We start from the raw sequence: 11,626 nt of genomic DNA on the forward strand, positions 1-11,626 counted from the left end.
GAAGAGGTGATGTTCAGGCTCCGAGAACGGTCCCCGAGACGCTTGTTGATGGGACCGGTCTTCAGCCTATGGACTGGGCTTGCAGAGGAGGAGGTCAGCCTGTCTCACTGTGTCGCTTCTCTCTTCTCTCCCCCTCCCCTCCCTCCCCGTCTCCTTACCCTCCGCTCCCCCTGCAACCCCAGTGCATTCCCAGAAGCAGAACAGACAGACCTGCGTCCGCAAGAGCCTCATATGCGCCTTCGCCATGGCCTTCATCATAAGCGTCATGCTGATCGCGGCCAACCAGATCCTCCGGAGCGGCATGGAGTAGCCCCTCCCCCCGCCGCCGCGTCCCCGGCTCACCGTGCATGTGCATGCCCTGCGGGCCGACGCTGTTCCTCCGAAAGCAGACACGGACAATGCAGACAGGGCACAGTGGAGTGAAGAACCCAAGGCTGCGGTGCAACGGGTGTTGCCAATCCACTTCATCTCCTTGGCAGGGACACAAAAGGGCTGTCTTAAATGCTTTAATGGTTTTGTTTCCTAATGCAATAAAATAGCCAGGAGTTCCCAAGGACTGCGTCAGTCACCCCCAGGAACTCGGAAGAGAGACTTCATTCTCATCTCGGACTTTTCCAGTGGCCATCCAGGCTGGTGGTGTAAGAGAGCAAGAGGGAGGCGTGGACGTGCAGTCATTTCCATGCCCCGTTGTCTCAACCCCCCCGGGGTCAGCTGAAGACTCCCGGCTGAGGGAACCCTCAGTCCCCAGAGGCTGACTTCCGGCTTGCTCCCGAAGAGGGGGCCTTCCATCCCACCCTGGCTTCCTTCCTCCACCCAGTGGAGCCCGTCCCCTCCCCCCAAGGCGTGAGGGGAAAGCCATCGAATGGGGTGCAGTGCCTGGTGGTGTGCAGGTGGCACCCCTCGCTTCCATTCTTACTGCCTTTTCTACAGGACTCTTGTTGGCAGAGTTGGGGAGCTCTCAGTTTCCGTCGGCACTTGGCTTTCTGTTCCTAGAGCCCATCGCGCACCAGCATTTTGGAATCTGCAGAGAGCCTTTCTCCCAGCTTTGCCCCCTGTGCTGCCATTAGTGAAAAAAGAAGCATACTCGTGGACATCTCTACAACCTAGACACATAGACAGACGTATGCATTGGGCTTCTTCATGTGTGACGTCATTCTTTCCTACTCGCTTACTCCTGATATAAGCTTGTCCTCCGACACGCATCCCTGCCTCCTTTGGGTGGGCCAGGTAGTTTCAGGGCGGGGAGGGGGTGCAGGGAGGGACCGAGACCAGTGGGGAGGTGGTGTTGCAGCCCAGCCCACCCCCCAGCCGTCAGAGGAGTCCTGGAGCCTGAACCCACCCATCCATGCCAGAAGACCCCTGTAAGTTCAGGTCCTTGAGCATCTTTTCTTCTTCTCGTCCTAAAATATGCTTTGTTAGTCTTCCCCAGATAAAAAGAGAAATACAATCCACAGTGGAAAGATGGAAGGATCAAGAGACTATTTTACATAACACCTTCCAGCACTCAGATTCTACAACTGACTCATTTTCATGAGGAAACAAAAAGATGTGAATCAGCTTAGCCAGCACGACAGGTGATTCGCTCCTGCCTGCAGAATACTTCTGCTGGGGAAGGGACCTGGATCCCGTGGTCCGTGTTCAACACCATTTCAAGTCTGTAATTTCCCGACTTCTCCCAGAGGCCCTGTCAGCCACCATTATTGATTCGAGCTTGCATAGTCTGATTAGCCGATAATCTTTCGATGTGATGTTTTCCTTTGTACTTTTCCAAGCTCGGGTCTTCAGTTCTGTAAGGGAATTGTCTTGCTCCTTTCTCTCCATTGCATCCTGAAGCTACATGCTTTTCCCGCTCCCTCTTCTCCTTTCTTCCAGTACTGAGGTGCCAGAATCTTTCCTCTCTAGGTTTTGCGGTGTGGTGTGTGTCCCTGGTCCCCTCTCCCAGACCCCCACCCCCACCCCGCCTCAGTTTTCTCCCTTACTGCCTTCTCTGACTCGTCCTTTTAGGGTCTTTTTCCGGTTCACCTCTGCAAGCGCTTCAGGCAACAGCCAGGGGGCAGCTGTAGAAACTTCCCCACTGTGGGAGACTGCAAATATTCATGATGAGCACAAGTAAAACTAGGGTTTGAGCCATAGTCCGGAGGATGGAGCAGGTGTAAGCTCCTAAGAGCCCCGGGGGCTGAGGGTCCCCCTGGGAAAATGCCTGGAGTCCCGCACATCCAGGCCAAGGAAGGCAGCAGCCTGCCTGTCCCTCTCGCCCACCCTGCCCTGCCACGGTACACACTGTTCATCTGCCTCTTCTCTCTCTCCCCCTGCCCGACTCACCATGGTCCTCAGGATCGGCTTCCAGAATGAGGACAGGTCCGAACACAGAGCACTAACACATAAGTCAACTTCGTCATTAGTTTTTGCCCAAAGCAGCTTATCTCCCCCGACCCCCCAACTGGACTTGGACGGGAAGGACCCCGTGAACCACTAGACCATGTCCTCCTGGGGAGCCAAAGCAGATTGAATAAAGACCCCAAGGGATGACTTCTAAAGGAGCCTGCCCCGTGAGAAGGGATTGCGATGCTTCTTCAAAGGCTGGCTCTCTGCAAGTTCTTCTGCCTCTCACCGGAGAACGGGGTCCCCGAAGGATGTGAGACTTAGAAGAGATTTTAGCCACGAGGCAGGGGCAGGGATTAAAAGGAGCTCTAGAGAGGCAGCGACAACCTGTTCAAGGCCTCAGCATCCTCTCCCTGAAGAGGACCCTTTTCCCCTCCCAGTGACCAGTAAGCAAGCCCATCCTACCCAAAAGGGATTCGAGGAGCATGCATCCCTTGTGAGGAGAGAGGACAACATGGAAGCTCTAGAACTCTCTTGGGTGGGTTAGAGTTGACCTCCCGCCACGGTGGCCTCCACACGTGTGGCACCCAGGGGCTGAAGTGTGGGGAGATAGCCCAAAGGTAGTTGCATTCCTGAGACTTTGGGAGCTAAGAACTCGTCTCTGTGACGTGGCCCCTTGGCTGCTTTGCCTGGACAGTCTGTCAAAGGTGTTGGGATTCTTTGTAAGGCTTAAGAGGTTAACTTTCGGCAGGTCCCGTCCATACCAGAGGTACTTCGGGTCCTCGCCACAGCTACTTATGATGCTCACAGATAAAGCATGGCTCATTCTTGCTGTAAGAACCGGTGTGCCCCCAGACCACACAAGCGATGATCGGGGAGGTATTTTGCTAGGGGGACAAGGCATGTAGACCCTGATCCCCTTGGCTTCACAGCAAGCTGTCTCCTATCACTCCAGACGCAGACAGAGCCCCCAGACAGGACCCAGCATGGGAACTATTAGAAGTGGCTTCCAGAATGTGCGTGGGTCCCATGTGACCAATCTGTAAAAGAAAAGGGGGGGGATTATGTTGCTATGGCAACCCTTGCATTCCACCCCGAGTTTGCCAAGGCACACAAAAATAGGGAACATTTTCTTAAAGAACACTTGGGCTCTGCCTGATTGCAACCTGACTCCCCGCATCCACATCCCACTGGTGGAGTAAATTACACTCCAAAAATCTGGCGGTTTCTCTGCCTTTTCTTGTGTTTTGAAACCACCCTTCCATTTGCTCAGGAGAACAGGAACTACCTGAGAGCCGGGTGGTATTCTGCCCACCCCACCTACTCTCCCCCTTCCCAGGGCCCGGAGCAAAGACCCCTTCATCTGGGCAAAAAGGCAGAAATGTCGTTTGGAAGGCAAAAAATATTTTAAGCTTCAATCTTTAAAAGCATCTGTTTGCCTGTTGAGACGCTCTCCCACAAGCCAGAAATGTGAACTGAAGTGAACTGAGGTTTACATGTGGTCTTAGGCAAGCCCAGAGGCTTCAGAACTTTCTAGGTGTTTTATTTGCAGAGAACAAGATGTGCACCACGAGATGTGTTCTTTCCCGATACCCGTTCCTGCCTCCAATTTCACATGACAAATGGTCTATCTTGTGGTTAGCGAAAAGAACCGAGTGAAAGATGGCAAGCTCCTTTTGACAGTGATGCCCCTCCCATCCTCCCCTCTACAGAATCATAAAGTGATATATCTAAGAACGGGGAGGGAGAAATTTCTCTTTTATTCCCAAATGCCTTCTCTAGGCTTTAGTCCAGACTCAGGTTATAAATCAAAGAGAGTTTTGCTCTTAACTCGTAGCTGGCAGCCTCCCCGGGACCATGACAGAAGAGTAAGGGGGTGACCGCCAAGCACAGGTCCTTGGGTTGGCTGGCCTGGCCATGTGTGGCTGCATGTCATGAAACCCCGTTCCATGATGCCATTGCCCTCCATCCCTGCGGAAGCTGCTGAGCTCTGCTTCTCCCAGCTGGAGGTCCCAAACCATACTGCGTCAATCTACTTCACTATTTCTCTGAAAGCCCATAGCGATAGTATTATTCACCCTGCTCCATGGAGATGTAGGGAGATCTGGAACCCCACTGCGAGGAGGGGTCCCTTTTCTGATAGTGCCATGACAATACAGGCGGGCCGAGCCTAGACTTCCAGACTGTGGCATACACTGGTCGTATTCCCAGGATGACTGTCCGGAGAACAGCTGTCTGCTTTGAGCTGAGATCGGAACTTTCCCATTGGCCTCTTCGGTGATCCTCACAGGGCTAAGGGTCCATAACTTAAAGGCATTACCATAACCATCTTCCCCCACCACCTCATTGCTCAACTGTCCCAAAGCGCGGGGGGCGGGGGGGGGGGGGAAGAAACCATCAGAAATAGAAAAGTAACATTATTCACCAGCTAGGGTTTTCAACTTGAATTATTTAAAGTGATGGAGAAGTAGAGGAGGATTCGGGCTGCCCCTTGTGGACCCTGTCTCCACGACAATTTAAATGTCAGAACCGTTCAGCTTCACTTCATACTTCCTTTGACTAAGTCACTCAGGGGACAGTCCTTAGTCATGTGGCCTTGCCATAGACACTTGGTTTGGGGAGGAATAAGGTCAAATGCACAAACCAGCCAAACATTTCTTAGTAGCCTGTGCTCATTGCTCATGCGCATGGCCATGGTTTCTACTTTATATCGGTTTGGGACCCTCTTTTATATGGTCTCGAGGAACATGATAACAAAGCTCAGAAAGTCTTCATGACAAAACTAATTTGATTCCGTTGGCTTGAAATAATAGCCACCAAGAATCAGGTGTCGCCAGTCCCACGAAAGGCAGTCCTCTGAAACCGGAAAAGACTTGCCCAGCCCCTGCCCCCTGCCCCTACTTCCGGTGACTTATCGGTTGAACATCCACCTCTTTTCCTTGAGCGTGATGGGTTGGCTGTCAGAACCGTGCTTCTCACAATGTTAGAAGTTACTGTCCACGAGAAAGTGTTGCAGAGGCTGGAATTTCCCAGTGGAGTGGAAGAGCAGGCTAATTAGGAAGGAATATTCCAGGGAATGAAAAATTCAAGTGTGCTGTTTCTCCATTGCTGGACTTGTAAGAGCAAAAGGAAAACTGTAAAGGGCTGCAGAGGCTGGCCTCCGGACGTTTTCCCTGTGTCTGGCCTACTTTGGTAACATAGAAGGGACTGAGGGCCACGGGGTTGCTGCCCATCAACCCAATCCTTCTGACATGTGGGGCAAGCATCAAGAGGAGGCTGGTGGGTAGCTCACCTCTCCTTGGGGGATGCGGACATCTGCCGAGCTCAAAATGCGTCTCCCAGGGTTTTCTGTCTGGGCTCAGACCCGTTGAATTAGGCCAGGAGAGCAGAGCTTAGAACCAGAAATACGGGAGCACGATCATGTGCAGGACCCCACGTGTTGCTGCCACCCACCAGCCTGATGATTTTGAGTGACGTTTGCTTCCTGGCCATGGGTTTCTCATCTCTAAAGCAAGAGGAAAGGTAAACCAGGAGAGCCCCCCCCCCCCGCCCCGTGACTCTGTTTGTCTGAAACGAGTCAAAACGATGCCTAGACTTGAGAGGGTCCCTATTCCCCCATGAATGGTGTCAGGGACTGGCAGTTCTTTTTACACGGCAGCTCCCAAGAGGCAGTTGTAATAAAGTATCTCTTTTGGTGTCCATTGTCTGTAGATGAAACGATGCAAATTGATTTATGTCAAATGTGTGGTGTCTTGCAAGTAAGAGGTTTTGTTTACTCCCTAAGGTCTTGCTGACTCAAGGGAACATCAAAGATGGGCTTTGTGTCCTCATCTTAGCCAGTGTGAAAAGTAAGGGGATTTGATCACTTTATCGCAGATCTCGTGCATCAGAATTCAGGAATAAGTAAGGTGAAACAAAGCCAGATCCCAGGAAAAAATGTGTGTTTCTCCATCTGAGAGAGCCTAACTGGAAGCTACTGAATAAAGAGCACAAATCCCAGACCAACTGACTTTCCTTCCTTCCTTCTTTCCTTCCTTCCTTCCTTCCTTCCTTCCTTCCTTCCTTCCTTCCTTCCTTCCTTCCTTCCTTCCTTCCTTCCTTCCTTCCTTTTTTTCTGGCCATTCCTGTATATGTGATAGTGGTTTATAATTATTCGTAACACTGCAGAAGGAAGAGAGTCACTGTCTCATGATTGTCAGGAATAACATTAGCAGTCTGGGGAGACCAGCCACTGCGATCGTCTTTTGAAGACTGAGGGATGCTGAGCACAGACGCCTGGTTTAGATGCACCCCAACCCTGATGAGGGGTGGAGGGCAGGACGAGTGGCTGCTGGACCCGTAAAAGTCCCCAGTCCTTCTGCCCCATGACAACATAACATCCTAGGTCTCTGTCCCTTTTCTTCTTCCTAAAGTAGACTGAGGCTTTTATACAAGCTTGTTTTTATACAAGTCCTACAGTTCTTCCCCGGAAAGACCCAGATTGGTCAGGAAAGGGTCCTCAGCTCCTGGTAGAAATTTGCTCCTGGCAAGCCAGTATCTCCCAGCACTCCTAAGGAAAATCAACTCATATTCTTCCTTTCTGACCTGGAAATCTGGTTTCAGGGGTCCTTGAAAGGTTTCTTAGTGGGGTTTGATTTTTTTTCCCCCAATTCTGAATCCAGGAAGAAGCTCTTTCTCCAAGGACTAACCAAAGACAATGCCCTTGGATGGAAATCAGATCCAGAAAGTCTGGTCAGGCAGTGGGCTGGCGAACTGTCATCTGTTGAGGATTGGGGGTGGGGGTGGGGGCTCAGTGAGCCTAGGAGTCATTAGACTTAAGACGTGACTTGTTTCTCAAAGCACAGTATAGTTAGTGGCTGGATGCAGACGAGAGCACAGCTGAGGACTGTTAGGACCAGTATGCCTGGAGCCTGGCAGCTCTCATATCCAGAATGGGCCACTAAGACTGAAATCCTGGGTCACAGTCTTCCCATTTACCTCATTCATGTTCCTTTTTTTTTTTTTCCATTCAGTATTAGGTGATGATTTCTGCTATTAAGTGATGAGAGAGTCAGCAGACTAGTCAAAAGAAAATCTTTATATAAAATGTAAATATTAATATAAATTAACTTGGCATGCAACTTACTAACCCAATGAAATATATATTATTAATATGTTCTCTTAGTGTATAAAGGAAAACTGACTGCCATATTTACCAGATGTTTTCTGTAACCAAACTCGTCTGTAAATATATAATCTGTATAAAAAAAAGAGTCTAATTTACCATTATTTATGCAATAGAAAAAAATAAAAGTTTTTTTTTTTCTTTTGAGGAGAGATTCAGTTCATTATCGGTGGTGTGATTTGCAAACCTGCCACGAAATTCGTTCCTGTGACTCTGAAGGGTTAACCAGATCTCTTTGGACGCCAGTCCGGCATCACCCGCTTGCAAGAAGCCACCGGCAAGGGGATCCGGTCTCTCGGTGGGGCTTTGGAAGAGAATGATTGACATCAGGGCAACTAAGCTGACTCTGGGCCATGTGGTGAGAAATAGGAAACAGCTTCTGGCCGGGGGCAGACATGATAATTAAGAAAACTTTGCAGACACCCAAGCTAATGGTGTCATCCTTTCGGGATTCCATTTGCCAAATTCTTCCCTAGATTAGCGCTGGGGCATGGCAGCGCTTTTCCTTCAGCTTTTGGGATTTGCAATGTTATTTGGCACAAAAAGAGACACCCATTCCCTTTTTTCAAGAAGTAAACAAAGGCCACCAAAGGCTAAATGGCTTGATTAAGGACACTAAGTGAGATCCTGCTTCATTTTGGACCAGAACCTTGGCCTCCTGACCCCAGACACCATGAGGGCATCTTACATTTTCCTTACTTTTCAAAAAAATGTTATCCCACATTTTCCCAAATGTCTTGTACTTAAGCCAAAAAGCTGAGTTTCCATTTGGGTAGAATCTCCCAGGAGACCCTCTTGTTAAGTGTTGCATTTTATACACCTTCTCAGGGGAAACTTACAAGGTAAAATCACTAAGCATTTGTTATTGTTTAAAAATTCTAAAAATAGAGTGTTCTAGGCATAAAACACACGTTTTTCTCTCTGCTGAAGGGGGTCTCTGGCAATTTCCAGTGATAATGACTTGGATTTTATCCTTTCTGATCTGATTTTTGATTTTTTTTTTATTATAAAGGAGCATTTAGTCATGAATATTTATTCTCCTGGGGTAATTACCCCAGCAGGGACTGTCCTGCAGGATAAAAGTCCTACTAGGGGGCTGACAAACCCCTGACCACAGAGATAATGAAGCCTGAACATTGGCCCAAACCTGGCCCTATCCAAGGTAAAACAAAGTGCTCCCTCAAGTTATGAACATACCTTTGAATGCCACTGGGATTTTTCCACAATTTTCGCGATAAGTGAATTTCAGAGGCTTTTCTTTGTTCGTCTGTGATCCAACCATGTGCCCAATGAAAAAGCTGTTCCCGTATCTTCTCCTGCCAATTCTGGAAGGTCCACCTGTAGTAAGTAGCTTAGCCTTGGGCTGCCTGGGCTGACGTGTAGACCTGCCATGTTTCTAGGTGTATCTTATACACGTTGGTTTTATTTCAACCCAGCACACCTAGGCTTCAATCACTGAGCAATGGACAGAGGGAGGAAGCCAACATGTTCCAGCCTACCCTGCTAAGCGCCCCCCCGCCCCAGGTCCTGGAGCGTCGCACTTGGAGCCATGCTCTAGCCCCCAAGCATCAGCCACTGTGTGGCCAGAAGGCTCTTCTGGCTTGGGAGATGTTCAGCAATCAGCCCTGCAGCTGTGCTCAGGGTCAGCCAGAACCCTGCTCTCACTTTCAAGTTTCCTAGGATGAAGAGGGAAGATGCAGGTGCCTCCATGCCGAAGAGCTTCGGGGCTGTGGGAAGATGCAGGCTCAGACCCTTCGGGGTGCATTGCCTGAAGTGGCCGGCCAGGGATCAGGAGCCATTTCCTCCAGTGGCCCCTGAGAATTGATCTCGGGAGGTATTTGCTGGGAGGGGTGTCCAGGCTCTGGGCTGCAACTGTAGCCCACAGGCCCTGTGCCCAGCAGCAGAGACGTGTGTGGGGCTGCAGAGACCTCTGCTCTCCCTCCCAGGGAGGTGCCGCCGGCTTAGGAACTGGAGACTCTTGATGGGCTTCCCTCCTGCCTTTCCAATGCCAAAGCCATAGCTGCCAGGCTGTCCCTAGGAAGCCGAGGGGTGGACGTGGTGTATGCCGAGTAGATGACATTCCCCTTCCCCCGTTTTCCCTGAGATTCATCTGGATGGCAATGGGGTAAAACTGAGCAGAAAGAAGGGAATGGATTGTCTAGTGTGTGAATGAGATCTCAATAAAGCTGTTATGAAAAATGAGCACAAAAGAAGCCTTAAACAAGAAGCAGAAGCAAGAGGTGGTCGCCCGGGGATGGCTCCGAGCCTCTGACATGTACGTGAGCCTCGGGTTGTGATCTAGGGTACCTGGCTTCTCTCGGTTGCCTGGGGCAGAAAGCCCTGCGCCTCAGATGCAATGGCAGACCATGCATGAGCACACCCCCTTGAACAGGCTCTGCTCTCCCCAGCCTTTCGGAATGAAGAGGAGCAGACCTGATCTTCGCGTGTTTGAGCCTCCGTGGTCCGGGAACCACGTGGCCTGGTTTTTTCTCCCTCCCTTTCTCCTACCTCCCCTCCGTCTCTTAAGAAATCAAACCTCAAGGTGCTGTGGATACTGCAGTTCAATCCTATCATTCACCGTTCGCCTCCCTCTTCTGATATGACCACCTACTTGAAATTGCTTGTTCCCATTTATATATATGTTTTTAAAGATTTTATTTATCTATTTGAGAGAGGGAGCACAAGCAGGGGCAGAGGGAGAAGCAGGCTCCCCGCTGAGCAAGGAGCCCGATGTGGGGCTCGATCCCAGGACCCTGGGATCACGACCTGAGCCGAAGGCAGACGCTTAACTGACTGAGCCACCCAGGCGCCCCTATTTATATTTTTTCTAGGGGAATTCTTAGAGGGGCAGGACGAAGAAGTTAGCCAGGCAGAGGGATCAGCATATGCAAAACCCAAGGCATGGCATTACTTGGCTGAGAGACTAGTTGGAAGACTTCGTATTAATCCAAGGGAGATATATGATGGTGGCCCTGGAAGGTGAGAGTGGGGATGGAGAAAGAAGGCAGGACCTGGAGAGATTTGGGAAAATGAGTCCACAGTGCCCGCTGGTTGATTTGGTATGTGGCTTGATGGAGAAGAATGGCTAAAGCACACTTAGGTTTCTGGTTTGAGAAGGGGTGCAGGAGTCACTGAATTTAAGTCATGATTAATTTGAGGAACTTTTAAGGTATCCGACTGACATCAGGTAGCAGACAGAGAGATTTGGGCTCAATAGCTTTTGCTGCAGAAAAACAAGTGGCAGTTTGGTCCGTCTGCCCTGGAAAAGCTAGAGAAAAACGCAGCCACCTAAACAAATTTTCAAACCTTTCCCATCCATGTCTTCCTTCCTTCTCCACCTTGTGGCAAGAGAGAAAACTGCAGCCTGCCTGGGTTAGTGGCCACCATTCAAACATTGGGACGTCCCCATACCCAGAGTTCAGGTAAACTGCTCACTTCCCTTTCAGTTCTTTGGTATCATACAGACCCAGCATCAGCCTGCCTCTGCGGGAACTGGGCAGATGAGGAGGTTTCGTGCCAGTGGCAGGCTGGAAGGTGAGAATAAAATCAAAGCCATTTCTGAGAGGGGAAACCGGCTGGTGTCATGGAGACAGGGCAGGGCGCCTCAGTTTCCACATTACAAGAAATGCTGCTGCTGGACTTTGTCCTTGTTTCCTTTGTAGCCACCAACTTACCAGAAAATTTGGGGAGAAACTCTGTAGGGACTTCCTAGGGTCTAAATAGGCAGCAGTGGTTGCTGTGGGATCAGAACACCATCCTGAGAGCGTTGTTCTGCCCAGCTCAGAGCCTTGTTCTGAACAGCCCAGCACAGCCCTGTATAAGCCCCTTTACAATGTGCACACCTAAGCAGTTGGTCAAGCAAACTCTCCACCATGAGCCCACCCTCCCACCACACACATGGCTAATCTTGACCTTAGCTCAATTATTTAACAGATTCATTGCCAAACCTGGGTTTTCACAAATGATTTCCAGGAAATGTGAGGGTTGAAATCAAGTTGAACTCATGTGGTTTTGCTCTTGAACTTGAGGTTCCTCTGTGATTTCTGGAAGATCTTGCTGCTCTGACTTCAGCAACCTCTGCTGTTGCTTGTTTTGACTCTGGGAAGCTCCGAGGTAATCTATCCTATTAAACCCAAATAG

General features: G+C 50.0%; 1 protein-coding gene across 6 annotated transcripts in view; it reads left to right on the forward strand.

The window, feature by feature from the left end:
• CALN1 (calneuron 1) overlaps window positions 1-9,793 on the forward strand; it is a 539,785-nt gene extending 529,992 nt beyond the window's left edge. For 5 of the 6 annotated variants that reach the window (XM_027612443.2, XM_027612442.2, XM_027612445.2 and 2 more), the window contains one exon: window positions 183-7,628. In XM_027612443.2, the coding sequence (XP_027468244.1) occupies window positions 183-310 (128 nt within the window). In that variant the 3' untranslated portion in view covers window positions 311-7,628. The other variant, XM_027612444.2, reaches the window with a different exon arrangement.
• The last annotated feature ends 1,833 nt before the right edge of the window (window positions 9,794-11,626 follow it).

This window comes from Zalophus californianus, chromosome 10 (genome assembly GCF_009762305.2).
Source record: "Zalophus californianus isolate mZalCal1 chromosome 10, mZalCal1.pri.v2, whole genome shotgun sequence".
Classification (NCBI taxonomy): domain Eukaryota; kingdom Metazoa; phylum Chordata; class Mammalia; order Carnivora; family Otariidae; genus Zalophus; species Zalophus californianus.